General features: G+C 36.6%; 1 protein-coding gene across 2 annotated transcripts in view; it reads left to right on the top strand.

Moving 5' to 3' along the window:
• The window catches only part of SLC12A6 (solute carrier family 12 member 6), a 98,094-nt gene that overhangs the window by 1,247 nt on the left and 83,273 nt on the right, over positions 1 to 13,574 (top strand). For both annotated transcript variants that reach the window (XM_081288849.1, XM_081288848.1), the window contains exon 2: positions 81 to 361. In XM_081288849.1, the coding sequence (XP_081144975.1) occupies positions 81 to 361 (281 nt within the window). The remainder of the gene's footprint in view (positions 1 to 80; positions 362 to 13,574) is intronic.

The following is a 13,574-nucleotide window of genomic DNA, read 5'->3' as shown; positions in this document are numbered from 1 at the left end:
TTTTCTATTTTTTGCAATCAAAAGTAGCTAGTGTGGGAGGAAGATTTTTGTGAGGTTTTTCCTTATTCTTTGTTAAAAAGGAAAAGAAAAATGCATCCTCCAGAAACCACCACCAAAATGGCTTCAGTTCGGTTCATGGTGACACCAACAAAGATTGATGACATTCCAGGTTTGTCAGATACCAGCCCGGATCTCAGCTCTCGATCTAGTTCTCGAGTAAGATTTAGCTCTCGGGAGAGTGTGCCTGAAACAAGCCGTAGTGAGCCCATGAGTGAGATGTCTGGGGCCACCACTTCACTGGCAACTGTTGCCCTGGATCCTGCCAGTGATCGGACTTCTAACCCCCAGGATGTTTCGGAGGGTAAGTAGAAACTCAGAGAATAGGATACTTTTATTATGGGGTTATTTATGCAGGGTGACCATCTACTGGGAGGGCATTTTCCCATTTTACTGTAATCATTAGGAACCAATGATGGCTCCTCTTTTTGTGATGCTTATGGCCCTTTGGAATAGTGGTTACCATAATGGGTCAATGCGGTAGTAGTTTATTATGTGGGAAGGTGTGTAGCAAGAAAGAAAGTAAATGCGTATTTTGACTTCCTCATTTTCGCCTCCTTAGAATTGAAATGGTTATTTTGGTGAAAACGAATTGTTTTTTACAAGAAAATCCTAAAGGGTAAAATTTAGTGATTTGGAGATGTGCTTTCTTGCCAGCTTTGAGGCTTTAACTCATAGTCTGCTTTTAAGGTCAATTACAAGGAGAAATTATTGATCATATCTTAGTGGCTTTCTTTCAAAAATTTGATATGGGCATCACAAAATTCCTTTTTTCAAACTTATATTTTTATACAGACAGTGGTTCAAGTAGCTAAGGTCACTCAGGGCAGTAGTGAAAATATCTGATGCCCTGTCACTGCCAAATGAAGAAGTTCTAAGGAGGCTTTTAGATTCCCACTTGATTTTTGTCACTTTGAGCTTGAGATGAAATGACCTGAGTACTGTATTGAGTCTTTGTAGGCAGAAAGTAGCACACAATCTACCTCTGGGTCATGTTGACCATTGCAGAATTTTAGCTTCTTAAACCAGCCTGTCAGCTAATTTGGAAATTTTCATTTGATTTAATGGGAATGGAGTGATCATAACATTTTTCAGACTCCAAAGTAAATAAGTTGAAACTGCTACACTGCTATTATACTCAGTTTTATATTGTATTCTAACAATCTTTCTAGTAATAAATTTTTCCCTTAAGAATTGAAGACTGGACAAGCAAGGTAGCATATGCCTATAATCCCAGCAATTCTGGAGGCAGAGGCAGGAGGATTGAGTTCAAAGCCAGCCTCAGCAGTTTCTCAAGGCCCTAAGAAATTTAGGGAGACCCTGTCTCAAAATGAAAAACAAAAAGGCTGGGGATGTGGCTCAGTGGTTAAGTGCCCCTGAGTTCAATCCCTGGTACCCAAAAGTAAACAAACAAAAAAACAAAACAAAAGGATATTCTACTCAAATTTGAAAACCATACCTTCAGCCACTGACTTATGAAAGTAAGGGTGACATAACATTTTCTGGTGTCAGAAAATATTGTTCCTCTTAACCTAAAGAGTTCAGGAAACCAGAATGAGTTTAGTTCCTTAATTCTGTATGTGTGTCTAATTTCTAAAAATAAGGTAGATTTGGTAAAGCTTGTAGTTCTAGAATTCACTCATTTCTTCTTCTTTTTTTTTAGATTTTGATAGACCTTTATTTTATTCATTTACTTATATGCTGTGCCTGAGAATCAAACCCAGTGCCTCACACATGGTAGGCAAGCGCTCAACCACTGAGCCACAACCCCAGCCCACTCATTTCTTCTTTTATGAAAATACTACAGGTTGATTCCTGGACTTAACTCTCTTCAACTTCTTGACAAACCTTACCCAATTATATGTACACTGTGTTAAAATTATATTATGGAATAAAAAATAATTTATCATTTCCTCTGTCTCTCCAAATAATTATAAATTGTACTTTTAGTTTTTATTCATCATATCAGGATAAAAAGACCAGGTAAAGACCAAGTAGAGATTATAACAGTGTTAATTGTTTATATCATAATTATCATTAGGTAATTTATGGTTGAATGTTGTTAGACTTGTAATTTACATGTTATAGAATTGTATTTTTACTCTTTTTTAAAAAAGTGGACTCTCTGAATAATGTGTTAGACATACAGAAGAGGATCCTTCTCCAGGCTCCTGTTATCTTATCTTTAAGCATTCCTTGCAGTCTAGAGCAGTTTAGTCTTACACTCTTCAGGTAACACTGGGGACCTGTCTAGGTGAAATCTACGTTGCTTATGTGGGTACAGAAATTAAAGCTTAGCTCTTTATGTAACACATTCCTTACTTAAATTTCCCTACTCTTTGGTATCCAGATGAAAGGGAAATTAGCAGTTCTGCTATTAGATAGCATTTTTTCCTATTTTTGGGAATCTAGCTTCCTAGTTCCTCAGTAACCTGCTTTTTCTCATTCATTCTATACTTTAAAAAATTATCAGGATAACTATCATCTTGTGATTTATTTTCACCACTATTAGAGGCAGCTGGTTGAAAATATAATTATTTCACTTTTGTCTGGTTAGATTTAGATGTAGATCTTCAGAGGATGCTGTTATCAAGAGACTTGAGGACCTAATGTTAGTCCGTATTTGTCTCTGGACTGAATTTAGTATAGGAAAACAGCTACCTCCTTTTGTACAATTGGTTCTAACCTTAAGCTCTGTGTTTTTAAAAGATGTGTTTGCTATTTTATTTACAATTTGTGAATTTTATGGCTCTTTTTGTATTATCTGGTGGTTGTAACATCGATATGATTCTCCTTTACTCACAGTTCCCATGCCTTCTACATTTCTTCCTGTAAAGGAACTTTACATCTGGAATCTTTTTCTTGTCTTCTCTCTTGTTTTTCTTTCATCTTTTTTTTTCTTTCTTTCTTTTGGTGGTGCTCAAGGGCCTTGAGCATTCTAAGCAAGTGCTCTACCACTGGATCAAACATCCTTTAGTGTGTTTTCTCATTATATGCCTTTTACTTACATATTACATAAATACAGTGTGACACATAAAATTTTAAATACTTTGTTTTAGTTTTTCTACTCTTGTCCTTCTGAATAGATAATCAAAGAATTTATAGTTTTTCTTTCATTTTGGCAAGTTTCTATGAGAGTTTATAGACTTGTCCACTTGGTATAATCAAGAATCTTGATGCAGTACTGCATTAGCTTATGCATAAAGAATGCCTTAGAGATACACTTGAGAGTGGATTCTCTGGGAAATGAGTTATGAAAACAGAGTTGAAAGTGGGATTTTTTTTTTTTTTACCTAAACAATTCACAAAGGCATGTACAATTTTTATATGTGCCTGTGTGTGTACACACCAGGAATTAAACCCTGGTGCACTTAACCACTGAGCCACCAGCCCTTTTTTATTTATTATCTTTATTTTGAGACAGAGTCTCACTACATTACTTAGGGTCTCGCTAAGTTGCTGAGGCTGGCTTTGAACTTATCCTCCGGCCACTGCCTCCCAAATTGCTGGGATTATAGGTCTGTGGCACCACACCCAGCTCAATTTTTTTTTTGTACCAGAGATTGAACCCACAGGCACTTAACAACTGAATCACATCCCCAGCCCTTTTTTATTTTTTGTTTTTGAGACAGGGTTTCACAAAGTTGCTTAGGGTCTCACTAAGTTACTGAGCTGGTTTTAAATTTGTGATCCTCCTGCCTCAGCCTCCTGAGTCTTAGGAATTACAGGTGTGTACCACTGTGCCTAGCCTGGTTCAATTTTTATATTGTATATTTTACTTGTATAACAGGTTTTTTTAGCAAGTTGGAGATGATGATCTAGACTCTTAATTCTGATCAACCCTTTTTTTTAATATAGAAGAAAATTAAGACTTTCAGAGATGGTTGTTTGAAGATCACATGGTTCGTAGCAAAGTTAAAGTTGAAGTACAGGCCTCCCGACTGCATGTGTGTTTTGCTGGGAATGGAACCCAGCACCTCATGGATGCTAAGCAAGCACTCTACCACTAAGCTACACCTTCAGCCCCAGACCTCCTGACTTTACATAGTGCTCTTTCATAAATTATTTTGCCTTTCTATCTCTTGTGATAAACTTTTTACATTTGCTTAATAACTATGTGGTTAACTTAAATTATTGTTAAAGTAATAATACTGAAAATCAGGGAACATTTAAAACCTTATAAAGGCCCTAATTCAATAAATACTACCTGAGCTTTTGATATGTGTGAGGCACTCTGGTGTGAATTATAGGTAGTATGCAGGTAATACAGTTTCTGTCTTGGGGAGCTCATAATGTAGTGGCAAAAATAGCCAGAACACTCTATTCCTTCACTAAACATTTATTGAGTATTTCTGGGTCAGGCACTGTGCTGGATGTTAAGGATGCAGGACTGAGAAAGAAAATCTATTATCTGTTCTAAAGAAAGTTATATCTAATAGAAAAAGCAGACACATTTTTATATAATAATGAATGCTGGATAATTACAACAATGGAAATATGCAAAAATACAATAAATGAAAATGAACTGAGATAAAGTGGAGGATTTGATGAGGTAAAATTATGGTGAAAAATGTAAAAAGATTAAATATTGTGGTCATGGGTTGAATATTAGAGTGAACAGTTTGAGGTAGAACATTTCCTATGTTAACATGATCTAGTAAGCAGACTTGGGAGTAGAGTCTTGAAATGGATAGAAATAAAAGCCAGGTGAGTCAAGGAGATCTAAATATGCCACCTTTGCAGATGGTCCTTACCAAGTATTTTTGAGGGATTTTAGAGATGCAAAAATATTTCTGTAAGTCGCTTCTATAAGTTCTGATTCAATACCATACCCAGAAAGAATAAATTGAGTCTTAGTGTTCCTGAGACACTATAGTACCTATATCACTTCACTTTGTTGTTATTATTGTCAGATTATCTTTCTCAACCAAACTGTAAGGTTTTAAGGACAGGGACACAGAGTTATTTATTTGCACCTAGTATAATGTGTGGTGCCCCGCATAATTTATATTCAGTAAATGTTGAGTTGAGGAGCTTCCAAACAAAAAAGAGACAAAAATACACTGTGTTAAAGGCAAATTAAAGGTGTGTATGACAGCAGAGTAGATGTTTCATCAGGCTGTATATAGAAATAATGTAGAGAGCTTTTTATTGGAATAATCTTTTTTGGGGGCAGTGCCAGGCATTGAACTCAGGGGCACTCAACCACTGAGTCACATCTCCAGCCCTTTTTGTATTCAACTCACTGAGTCTCACTGAGTTGCTTAGGGCCTCAATAAGTTGCCGAGGCTGAATTTGAACTTGTGATCTTCCTGCCTCAGCCTCCTAAGATGCTGGGATTACAGGCATGTGCCACCAGATCCAGGTGGAATAATCTGTTTCTTTTATTTTTTATTTTTTAAATATTTATTTATCGTTAGTTTTAGGTGGATACATTAGTTTGTTTTTATGTGGCACCAAGGATTGAACCCAGTGCCTCATGCATGCTAGGCGAGCACTCTGCCACTGAGCCACCACCCCAGCCCCTCTTTTATTTTATTTATTTATTTTTTTTTAAAGAGAGAGTGAGAGAGAGGGGGACAGAGAGAGAGAGAATTTTAATATTTATTTTTTCTTAGTTCTCGACGGACACAACATCTTCGTTTTTGTATGTGGTGCTGAGGATCGAACCCCGGCCGCACGCACGCTAGGCGAGCGCGCTACCGCTTGAGCCACATCCCCAGCCCCCCTCTTTTATTTTTTGATCCAGGGTCTCACTAAGTTGCTGAGGCTGGCCTCAAATTCGCAATCTTACTGCCTCAGCCTCTTGAGTAGCTGTGGTTACAGAAGTATACCCATACTACACCTGGCTTCTAGAGAGCTTTTTAAAAAAAACCCTCTATTCTGGTGCCATCCTCATAGATTCTGATTGACTTTCATCAGTTTTTTTTAAATATTTTTTTAGTTGTAGATGGACACAATACCTTTATTTTATTTATTTATTCTTTATGTGGTGCTGAGGATCAAACCCAGTGCCTCATACTTATGAGGCAAGCACTCTGCCATTGAGCCACGACCCCAGCCCTCATCAGTTTTTTTTTTTTAATCTCTTCAAATGAATTGAAAGAAGTCAGTGTTGTCCACAGCTTAAAATGGAAGAGTGATTAATGCTACATGCATAGGAAAAACTTTTCCAGTTGAGTTGGACTTTGAAGGATGAGCAGAAATTCCCCCATTGGTTAGTTTACAGCAGGCTTTTTTCTTTAAATGTAGGTAGGTCTTAATAGAATATCTGCCCTCATAGCCATGACGTTACACTTGAAAGTTTAGCCTGTTCTGTTGATCTACTTATTCTATAATGTTATCAGTAAGTCTTACCCTCTTGTGCTAGAGTTAAAGCAGATTGTTTGACTAAGAAAGTTGGAAAGCTATGTATTTTGCTTTTCATAAGAACATGATCTCAAAATACCAAGCACTTTTATAAAATATACTTTTCAAATGAACTTCTAAGTTTTTAGTATTTTTTTTGTCCCAAACCAAAATAAGTGAATATTTTATATTGCCAATAACTGGTGACCACTATGCTTTTCTTAAACATACTTTTTATATTGTATTTTTAATGCTATTTATGTTTTGGCTCTCTAATATTGAACTGTTACATTGTATAAGATATATAGCTTTATAAAAACACATTTATTTGGTACCTTAGCTTAACTGATAGCATCCTCTGATTTAAAAATAAGGGTAGGGGGAGTTTTTCAGTATCATTTATCCAAAACATTTTAGTTATATTCCACAAATTTTTTCTTACTCTTTTTTTTTAAAGAGAGGGAGAGAGAGAGAGAGATACAGAGAGAGATTTTTTTTTAATATTCATTTTTTAGTTTTCGGCGGACACAACATCTTTGTATGTGGTGCTGAGGATCGAACCCGGGCCACACGCATGCCAGGCAAGCGCGCTACCGCTTGAACCACATCCCCAGCCCTCTTACTCTTCTCTATACTCGATAGCCAGTGATTATACTTTTTTATTTTTACAAAGATTTTGCAATTGTAATTATTGGCACAAATTAATTGTACAAATCAAGAGGTTTCATTGTGACATATCCATATGGCATATAACATGCATAGTGCCTCTTTTTGCTTAAAGAATGTCTGTCTGTGCTGGGCACAGTGATGCATGACTGTAATCCCAAGGGTTTGTAAGGCTGAGAGGCAGGAGGATCAAAAGTTTGAGGCCAATCTCAACAGATTGGGGGGGCCATAAATAAGAAGGGCTAGGGATGTAGCTCAGTGATAAAAGCACCCAAGTTCAATCTCCAGTACTGCAAAAAATGAAAACAAAAAATGTCTTCTTTGGGTTTGTGGGGGCTTTTTTTGTTGTTGGTTTTTGTTTTTTTTTTTTTTTTTTTTTGGTACCAGGGATTGAACCCAAGGGTGCTTAACCACTGAACCACATCCCCAGCTCTTTTTATTTTCGAGACAGGGTTTCACAAAGATGCTTAGAGCCTCACTAAATTGCTGAGGCTGGCTTCAAATTTGTGAACTCTTGCCTCAGCCCCCTGAGCCTCTGGGATTACAGGAATGTGCCACCAGGCAAGAATGTCCTTGTTAATACATTGATCCCATACCAGGAAGTCAACGGAGTTCTCAAGACAGCCCACAGGGAGGGGATGGACGGACTATAATTGATGAATTGACTGATTGTAAAGTTAAATTGGGTACAGATTACTCCCAAAAGAAATTTATAATATACTAATACTACTTTACACCTCAGGAATCAATCAACCAAATGCAGAAATTGGGAGATTTTATTAAATTAACTAGATTTTTCAACAAGTAAGTGGCATGGGGTGGAAGATGTGATGAGAAGGGAGAGAATACTGTTACAGATAAAAAGAGGCCATCAACCAAATGCAGTGTGCGGATTTATTTTGGATCCTTGTGTGAATGGACAACAACTTTAAAAAGACATTTTTGGAGTCAGGCACAGTAGTGCATGCCTATGATCCCATAGCTCAGGAGGCTGAGGCAGGAGGATCGTGAGTAGCAAGGCGCCAAGCAACTCAGTGAAATCCTACCTCCAAATAAAATACAGAATAGGGCTAGAGATGTGGCTCAGTGGTTGAGTGCCCCTGAGTTCAATACCTGATACTCAAAAAAAAAAAAAAAAAAAAAAAGACATTTGAGTTTAAGAAGTGTAAATATATACATGGTATTAAATAATATTAAGGAATTATTGTGGGGCTGGGGATGTGGCTCAAGCGGTAGCACGCTCGCCTGGCATGCGTGTGGCCCGGGTTTGATCCTCAGCACCACATACAAAGGTGTTGTGTCCGCTGATAACTAAAAAAAATAAATATTAAAAATTCTCTCTCTCCCTCTCTCTCTCACTCTCTCTCAAAAAAAAAAGGAATTATTGTTCATTTTCTTAGGTTTATGACATTGTGGTAATGTAAAGCCCTCACCTGTACAGATACATATTAAGTCTTTACATGTGAAATAAAATATACTCCTGCCTTTCCTCTGGCTCCCTTACTTCCCATCCCCTCAAAAAAGTTGGGGATAGACAGACAAAATAAGATGAGCGAATGTTTATAATTTGTTGAAATGGAGTAAAAGCTTTTTCTATTTTCTCAATTTTTATTTTGTTTGAAAATGTCTATAATAAAAACTTTAAGGCCAGGCATCATGTACATACCTGTAATCCCAGCCACTCCAAAGGCTGAGGCTTGCAATTGCTAAACTGCTGAAACTGGCTTTGAATTTACCATCCTCCTGCCTCGGTTTCTCAAGTTGCTGGAATTTCAGGCAGGTGCCACCATGCCTGACTCCAAGGGGAATGCTTCTGATGCTGAAGTTTAAGGCAACTTGTCATGATCTATGAAGACAATATTATTATTATTTTTTTTGTGTGTGGTACTAGGGATTGAACCCAGGGCCTTGCACATGAAAGGCAAGCAGTCTTCCAACTGAGCTATATCCCCAGCTCTATGAGGAGAATATTTTGCTCTAAACTTTTGCATCCTGTCTGTTTCTCCTTTTGCCCTTTGGGCCTAATAAAATACCTCTGGATTGCCAAGAACTTTAAGCTCATTGCTTCACTGGAAAAGGGCAAGCTGAATTTCAGTCTTCCTCCCTTTTGGCCACTGCCTTTGTGCACAACTGTATCTGGTGGGCTTATTGTTTAAGAATAATGCAAATTATATGTGTTTAAGTCTTTGGTAATTTGTGTTTCTTACAGTAGGTTTGAAAGTTTGGAGAACTATATTGTAGGAATTATGAAAGCATTTTGTTTTGTGAATGTTAAAAATATCATTTTAATTACATTTTATAAATATAAATGGAAAAAGAATATAATCTCTATTAAAATTTTATTAAGGCAGGTACGATGCTGCACACCTGTGATCCCAATGGATCAGGAGGCTGAGGCAGGAGAATCCCAAGTTCAAAGCTACCCTAAGCAACACATTGAAACACTTTCTCTAAATAAAATACATAAAAAACAGGCTGGGGATGTAGCTCAGTGGTTAAGTACCCCTGGGTTCAATCTCTGGTACCAAAAAGACAAAACAAAAACAAAAACTTTTAGTACTTAGGTGTGTTTTGTAGAATCTCAGCAATTACATTTGAAGGTATGAACACAAAATTGTAAAATGTACAGCACATACAGATATATAAACACAGCACTTTGGCTAACTGCAGAAGTTCAATGGTTGATTAAAAGAAAATATTTTAATATTTGCTCAGCTCTAAGGTGTACACACTCAGGTACATTTTACTATTTTTTAATTTATTTTTATTTATTTTGACAGAGCTAGAGAGCTGGGGATAAAATCTATGGTCTCAGGCATGCTAGAAAAGCAGTACTACCACTGAGACATCCCCAAACCCACAAACCCACATTTTACTTTTGAAGAATTTCTTTTTCTTTCTTTTCTTTTTTTTTTTTTAAGAGAGAGAAGTTTTTAACATTTATTTTTCAGTTTTCGGCGGACACAACATCTTCATTTTATTTGTATGTGGTGCTGAGGATCCAACCCAGCGCCTCAGGCATGCCAGGCGAGTGCGCTACCGCTTGAGCCACATCCCCAGCCCAAGAATTTATTTCTTATTTATTTATGGGGGCAAGGCGGCACTGGGTTGAACTACCGAGCTTTTTTGAGACAGTATCTTGCTAAATCGCCCATGCTGGCCTGAAATTTGTGATCCTCTTGCTTCAGCCTCCTAAGTTGCTGGGTTTAAAGGAATGTGCTGTCACACTCAGCTGAAGAATTTTTTTTAAATTACTCAAATTAGTGGAAAAACCTACAGTTAACAGGATTTCAGAAGCACGTCAATAATCTAAATAAGTTAGTTTGAGAAGCTATGTAAAACCTGAAGTGTTGTTACCATAGACATCTTAACTAAAGATGGAAGCTTTTGTAGTTGAAAAGCATAGAAACAAAGCAAAAAATGTATTAATATATGGTAGGTATATTTAAGTTTCAGTCCTAATTTAGCCCCCCTCCCTTATTTAAATATTCCTGTCATTTTAGCCCAGAGCTAGCTGGTTTCAGTCTTCAGTTTCCTTGTTAATCAGTGGCAGCTTTTGGTTTGCATTTTTATTACTGCATTGCTAATCCTGGTTACTGTTTTTTTGTCATTGTTGTTAGGTTTTTATTTGGTTTGGTTTGGTTTTGGTACAGGAGATTGAACCAAAAGCACTCTACCACTGAACTAAGTCCCCAGCCCTTTTTACTTTTTATTTTGAGACAGGGTCTCACTGAGTTATCTAGGTCCTTGCTAAATTGCTGAGGCTGGCCTCAAATTTATAATCCTCCTGCCTCACAACCTCCAGAGTCCCTGGGATTACCTGTGTGCATCACTGCCTTTAGTTCCTTGTTGTTTCTCCTGGCCTTGAGAAATTCAGCTGATAGCATTCATACTCGGCAGTTTTTGTTAAGTTTTGCAGTGGCAGTTTTTGTTAAGTTTTGGTATGTACCTTTAGTTTTTGGCTAAATGGTACTTGAGTGTCTCCCATTTTGACAGGTCTATTTTCACTCTGAGGTAAGACTACTCATTATTCATATTACTAGTTTATGAAAAAGAGAAAAAACACTAATAAGTAAAAACTCTCTCCCCCTCTCTTTCCTCTTCCTCTCTCTCTGTTTTGTTTTTTTTTTTTTTTTTTTTTTTTTGGTACTGGGTGTTGAACCCAGGGGCAACTAACCACTAAGCTACATCCCTATATCAACATTTAAGTGTTAAGATAGAGCCTCACTAAGTTGTTGAAGTTGACCTTGAACTTGATCCTTCTGCATCAACTGGACTTACTGGGATTACAGGTGCACATGCCCAAATAATAAGTAAAAACTCTTGAATACGTTTGTACATTTTCACTTTGAGGAGCTATGAGAAATTGAATCCAATTTAAAATTTCCCTTTATTTTATTTTGAGCTCATTTGCATTAGCCATATTTAAACTTTTTTTCTTTTTTTTTTTTTTCCGGTACCAGGCATTGATCCTAAGGCTTCACACATATTATTAGGCAAGTGCTACACCTTTGTGCTACATTCTTTTGAGTTCCTTTTTTTTTCCAGACAAAAATAATACTTATTTTCACGATTTAGCTAATTATACTAGGAAACATTCAAAAGATTACGCTGGGTTGATAAATTTTTTCCTAGTTTAGCAGTGTGCTACATTCCAAATAAAAATTTTAAGAATCAGTAGGAAATTTTAAAAAAATAATTCCTCCCTAGTAGAGGAAGTTAATTTTTTCCCCCATCTTGAAAAATCATCAATTTTGATACTTGTCCACTTGAATGCAAGTCAGTATCTTATTTTGTTTGTTTTTGCACTGCTGGTTTACACCTGGGACCTCACACATACTGGGCAAGTGCTTTGCCACCAGGCTATGCCCCCAGCCCTACAAGTCATTATTTTCTATACTAAGTTGAAATTTTTCTATCCAGGAGAAAACAGTCAATAGTTAAGTAACCTGCCCAAGGTTATACAAGTAATATATCAAAGAGTAATGATTTGAGACTGGGCAAGTGTGATTCTAATAGTATGTTTTTTCTTAGTGGTTAATCTTATTGAACTCAGTTATTCAACTACAGTTGTATAGCAGAGAAGCAGCATTAAAACAAATACAATTTTTATATACAACCAGAGATATGAAAAATTGTGCTTTATATGTGTAATATGAATTGTAACGCATTCCACTGTCATTTATTTTTTTAAAAAAATGAATTAAAAAATAAAAAGCCATTCTAAGAAAAAAAATGTAATTTTTATACTCTGAGGACATGTTTGCTATTATTTTGCCTGGCATTCGAAGCATTAGAGGAAAAATTTAAAGGAAAAGATGCTGACATGTTCCCTGGTAAACTCTGGTTCTTTGTTTCTCAAAAGAAATCTGGCTAAAGATGTATATTTCGTTGTCATTTATACAAATGATGTGCAGATGCCTAGGGCAGAGTATTAGTACTGAGTTACAAGGACAACTAGTGATTTAGTTATGTTGTTTCTGTCCTAAAGTTAATGAGGAGTTATGTTTTGACCCAAATATCTGTAAATCTTTTTTTTTCCTTATTTTTCTTTCTTTGCTTATAGTGTATTGTACTTATAGTCCTGGTTTTATATACTTGTCCATTTTTAAAATAATATCCTGGTACCTTTGGTAAAATTTAATTCCATGTTTATTTTTATAATGAATGCTATTACATATTAACAAAATTTTTACCATTAGACCCCCCCCCCCTTTTTTGTTTTGTTTGTTTGTTTTGGTACCAGGGATTGAAAACCCAGAGGCACTTAACCACTAAGCTACATTCCCAGCACTTTTTATTTTTCCTTTTGAGACAGAGTCTTGCTAAGTTGCTGAGGCTGGCCTCAAATTTGCCATGCTCCTGCTTTAGCCTCCCAAGACACTGAGATTGAAGTCTTGTGCCACTGTGCCCAGCTTCAACATCATATAGGATATTCTCAAGAATGAACAGAACAATGTCTGTCACAACTCATATTTTCTAAATACATGTAGCTTTTATTACCAGGTGTTTTGCTTAGTACTCACTTATTACAGAAGTTTTCTTGCATCAGGGATTCATTGTGAATAGTTACTGGATAATTTTTAAAAATTTTGTTGTTGTAGATGGACTCAGTACCTTTATTTGTTTTTATTTGGTACTGAGGATCAAACCCAGTGCCTCACACGTGCTAGGCAAGTGCTCTACCACTTCGCTACATCAGCAGCCCAGTTACTGGGTAATTTTTAAGAACCATTTCAGCAATAAGATTATATGGTTCTAGCCAGGTGCAGTGGTGCATGCCTATAATCCTAGCAAGTCGAGAGCCTAAAGCAAGAGGATTGCAAGTTTGAGGCCAGGCCTGAGGTCCTAAGCAATTTAGTGAGACCCTGTGTCAAAAAATAAAGAGGGCTGGGGATGTAGCTCAGTGGTAAAGTGTCCCTGGGTTTAAGGGACAGAACCAAAAAATTTTAAAAATTTAAAAAAAGATTAGATGGTTCTAGATTATTTTTTTAGCTTTCAGT

The sequence above is a fragment of the Spermophilus citellus genome (genome assembly GCF_964194105.1).
Source record: "Spermophilus citellus genome assembly, chromosome: 4".
Lineage (NCBI taxonomy): Eukaryota > Metazoa > Chordata > Mammalia > Rodentia > Sciuridae > Spermophilus > Spermophilus citellus.
The sequence above is the reverse complement of the archived record's forward strand: the minus strand, read 5'-3'. Positions and strand labels throughout refer to the sequence as shown.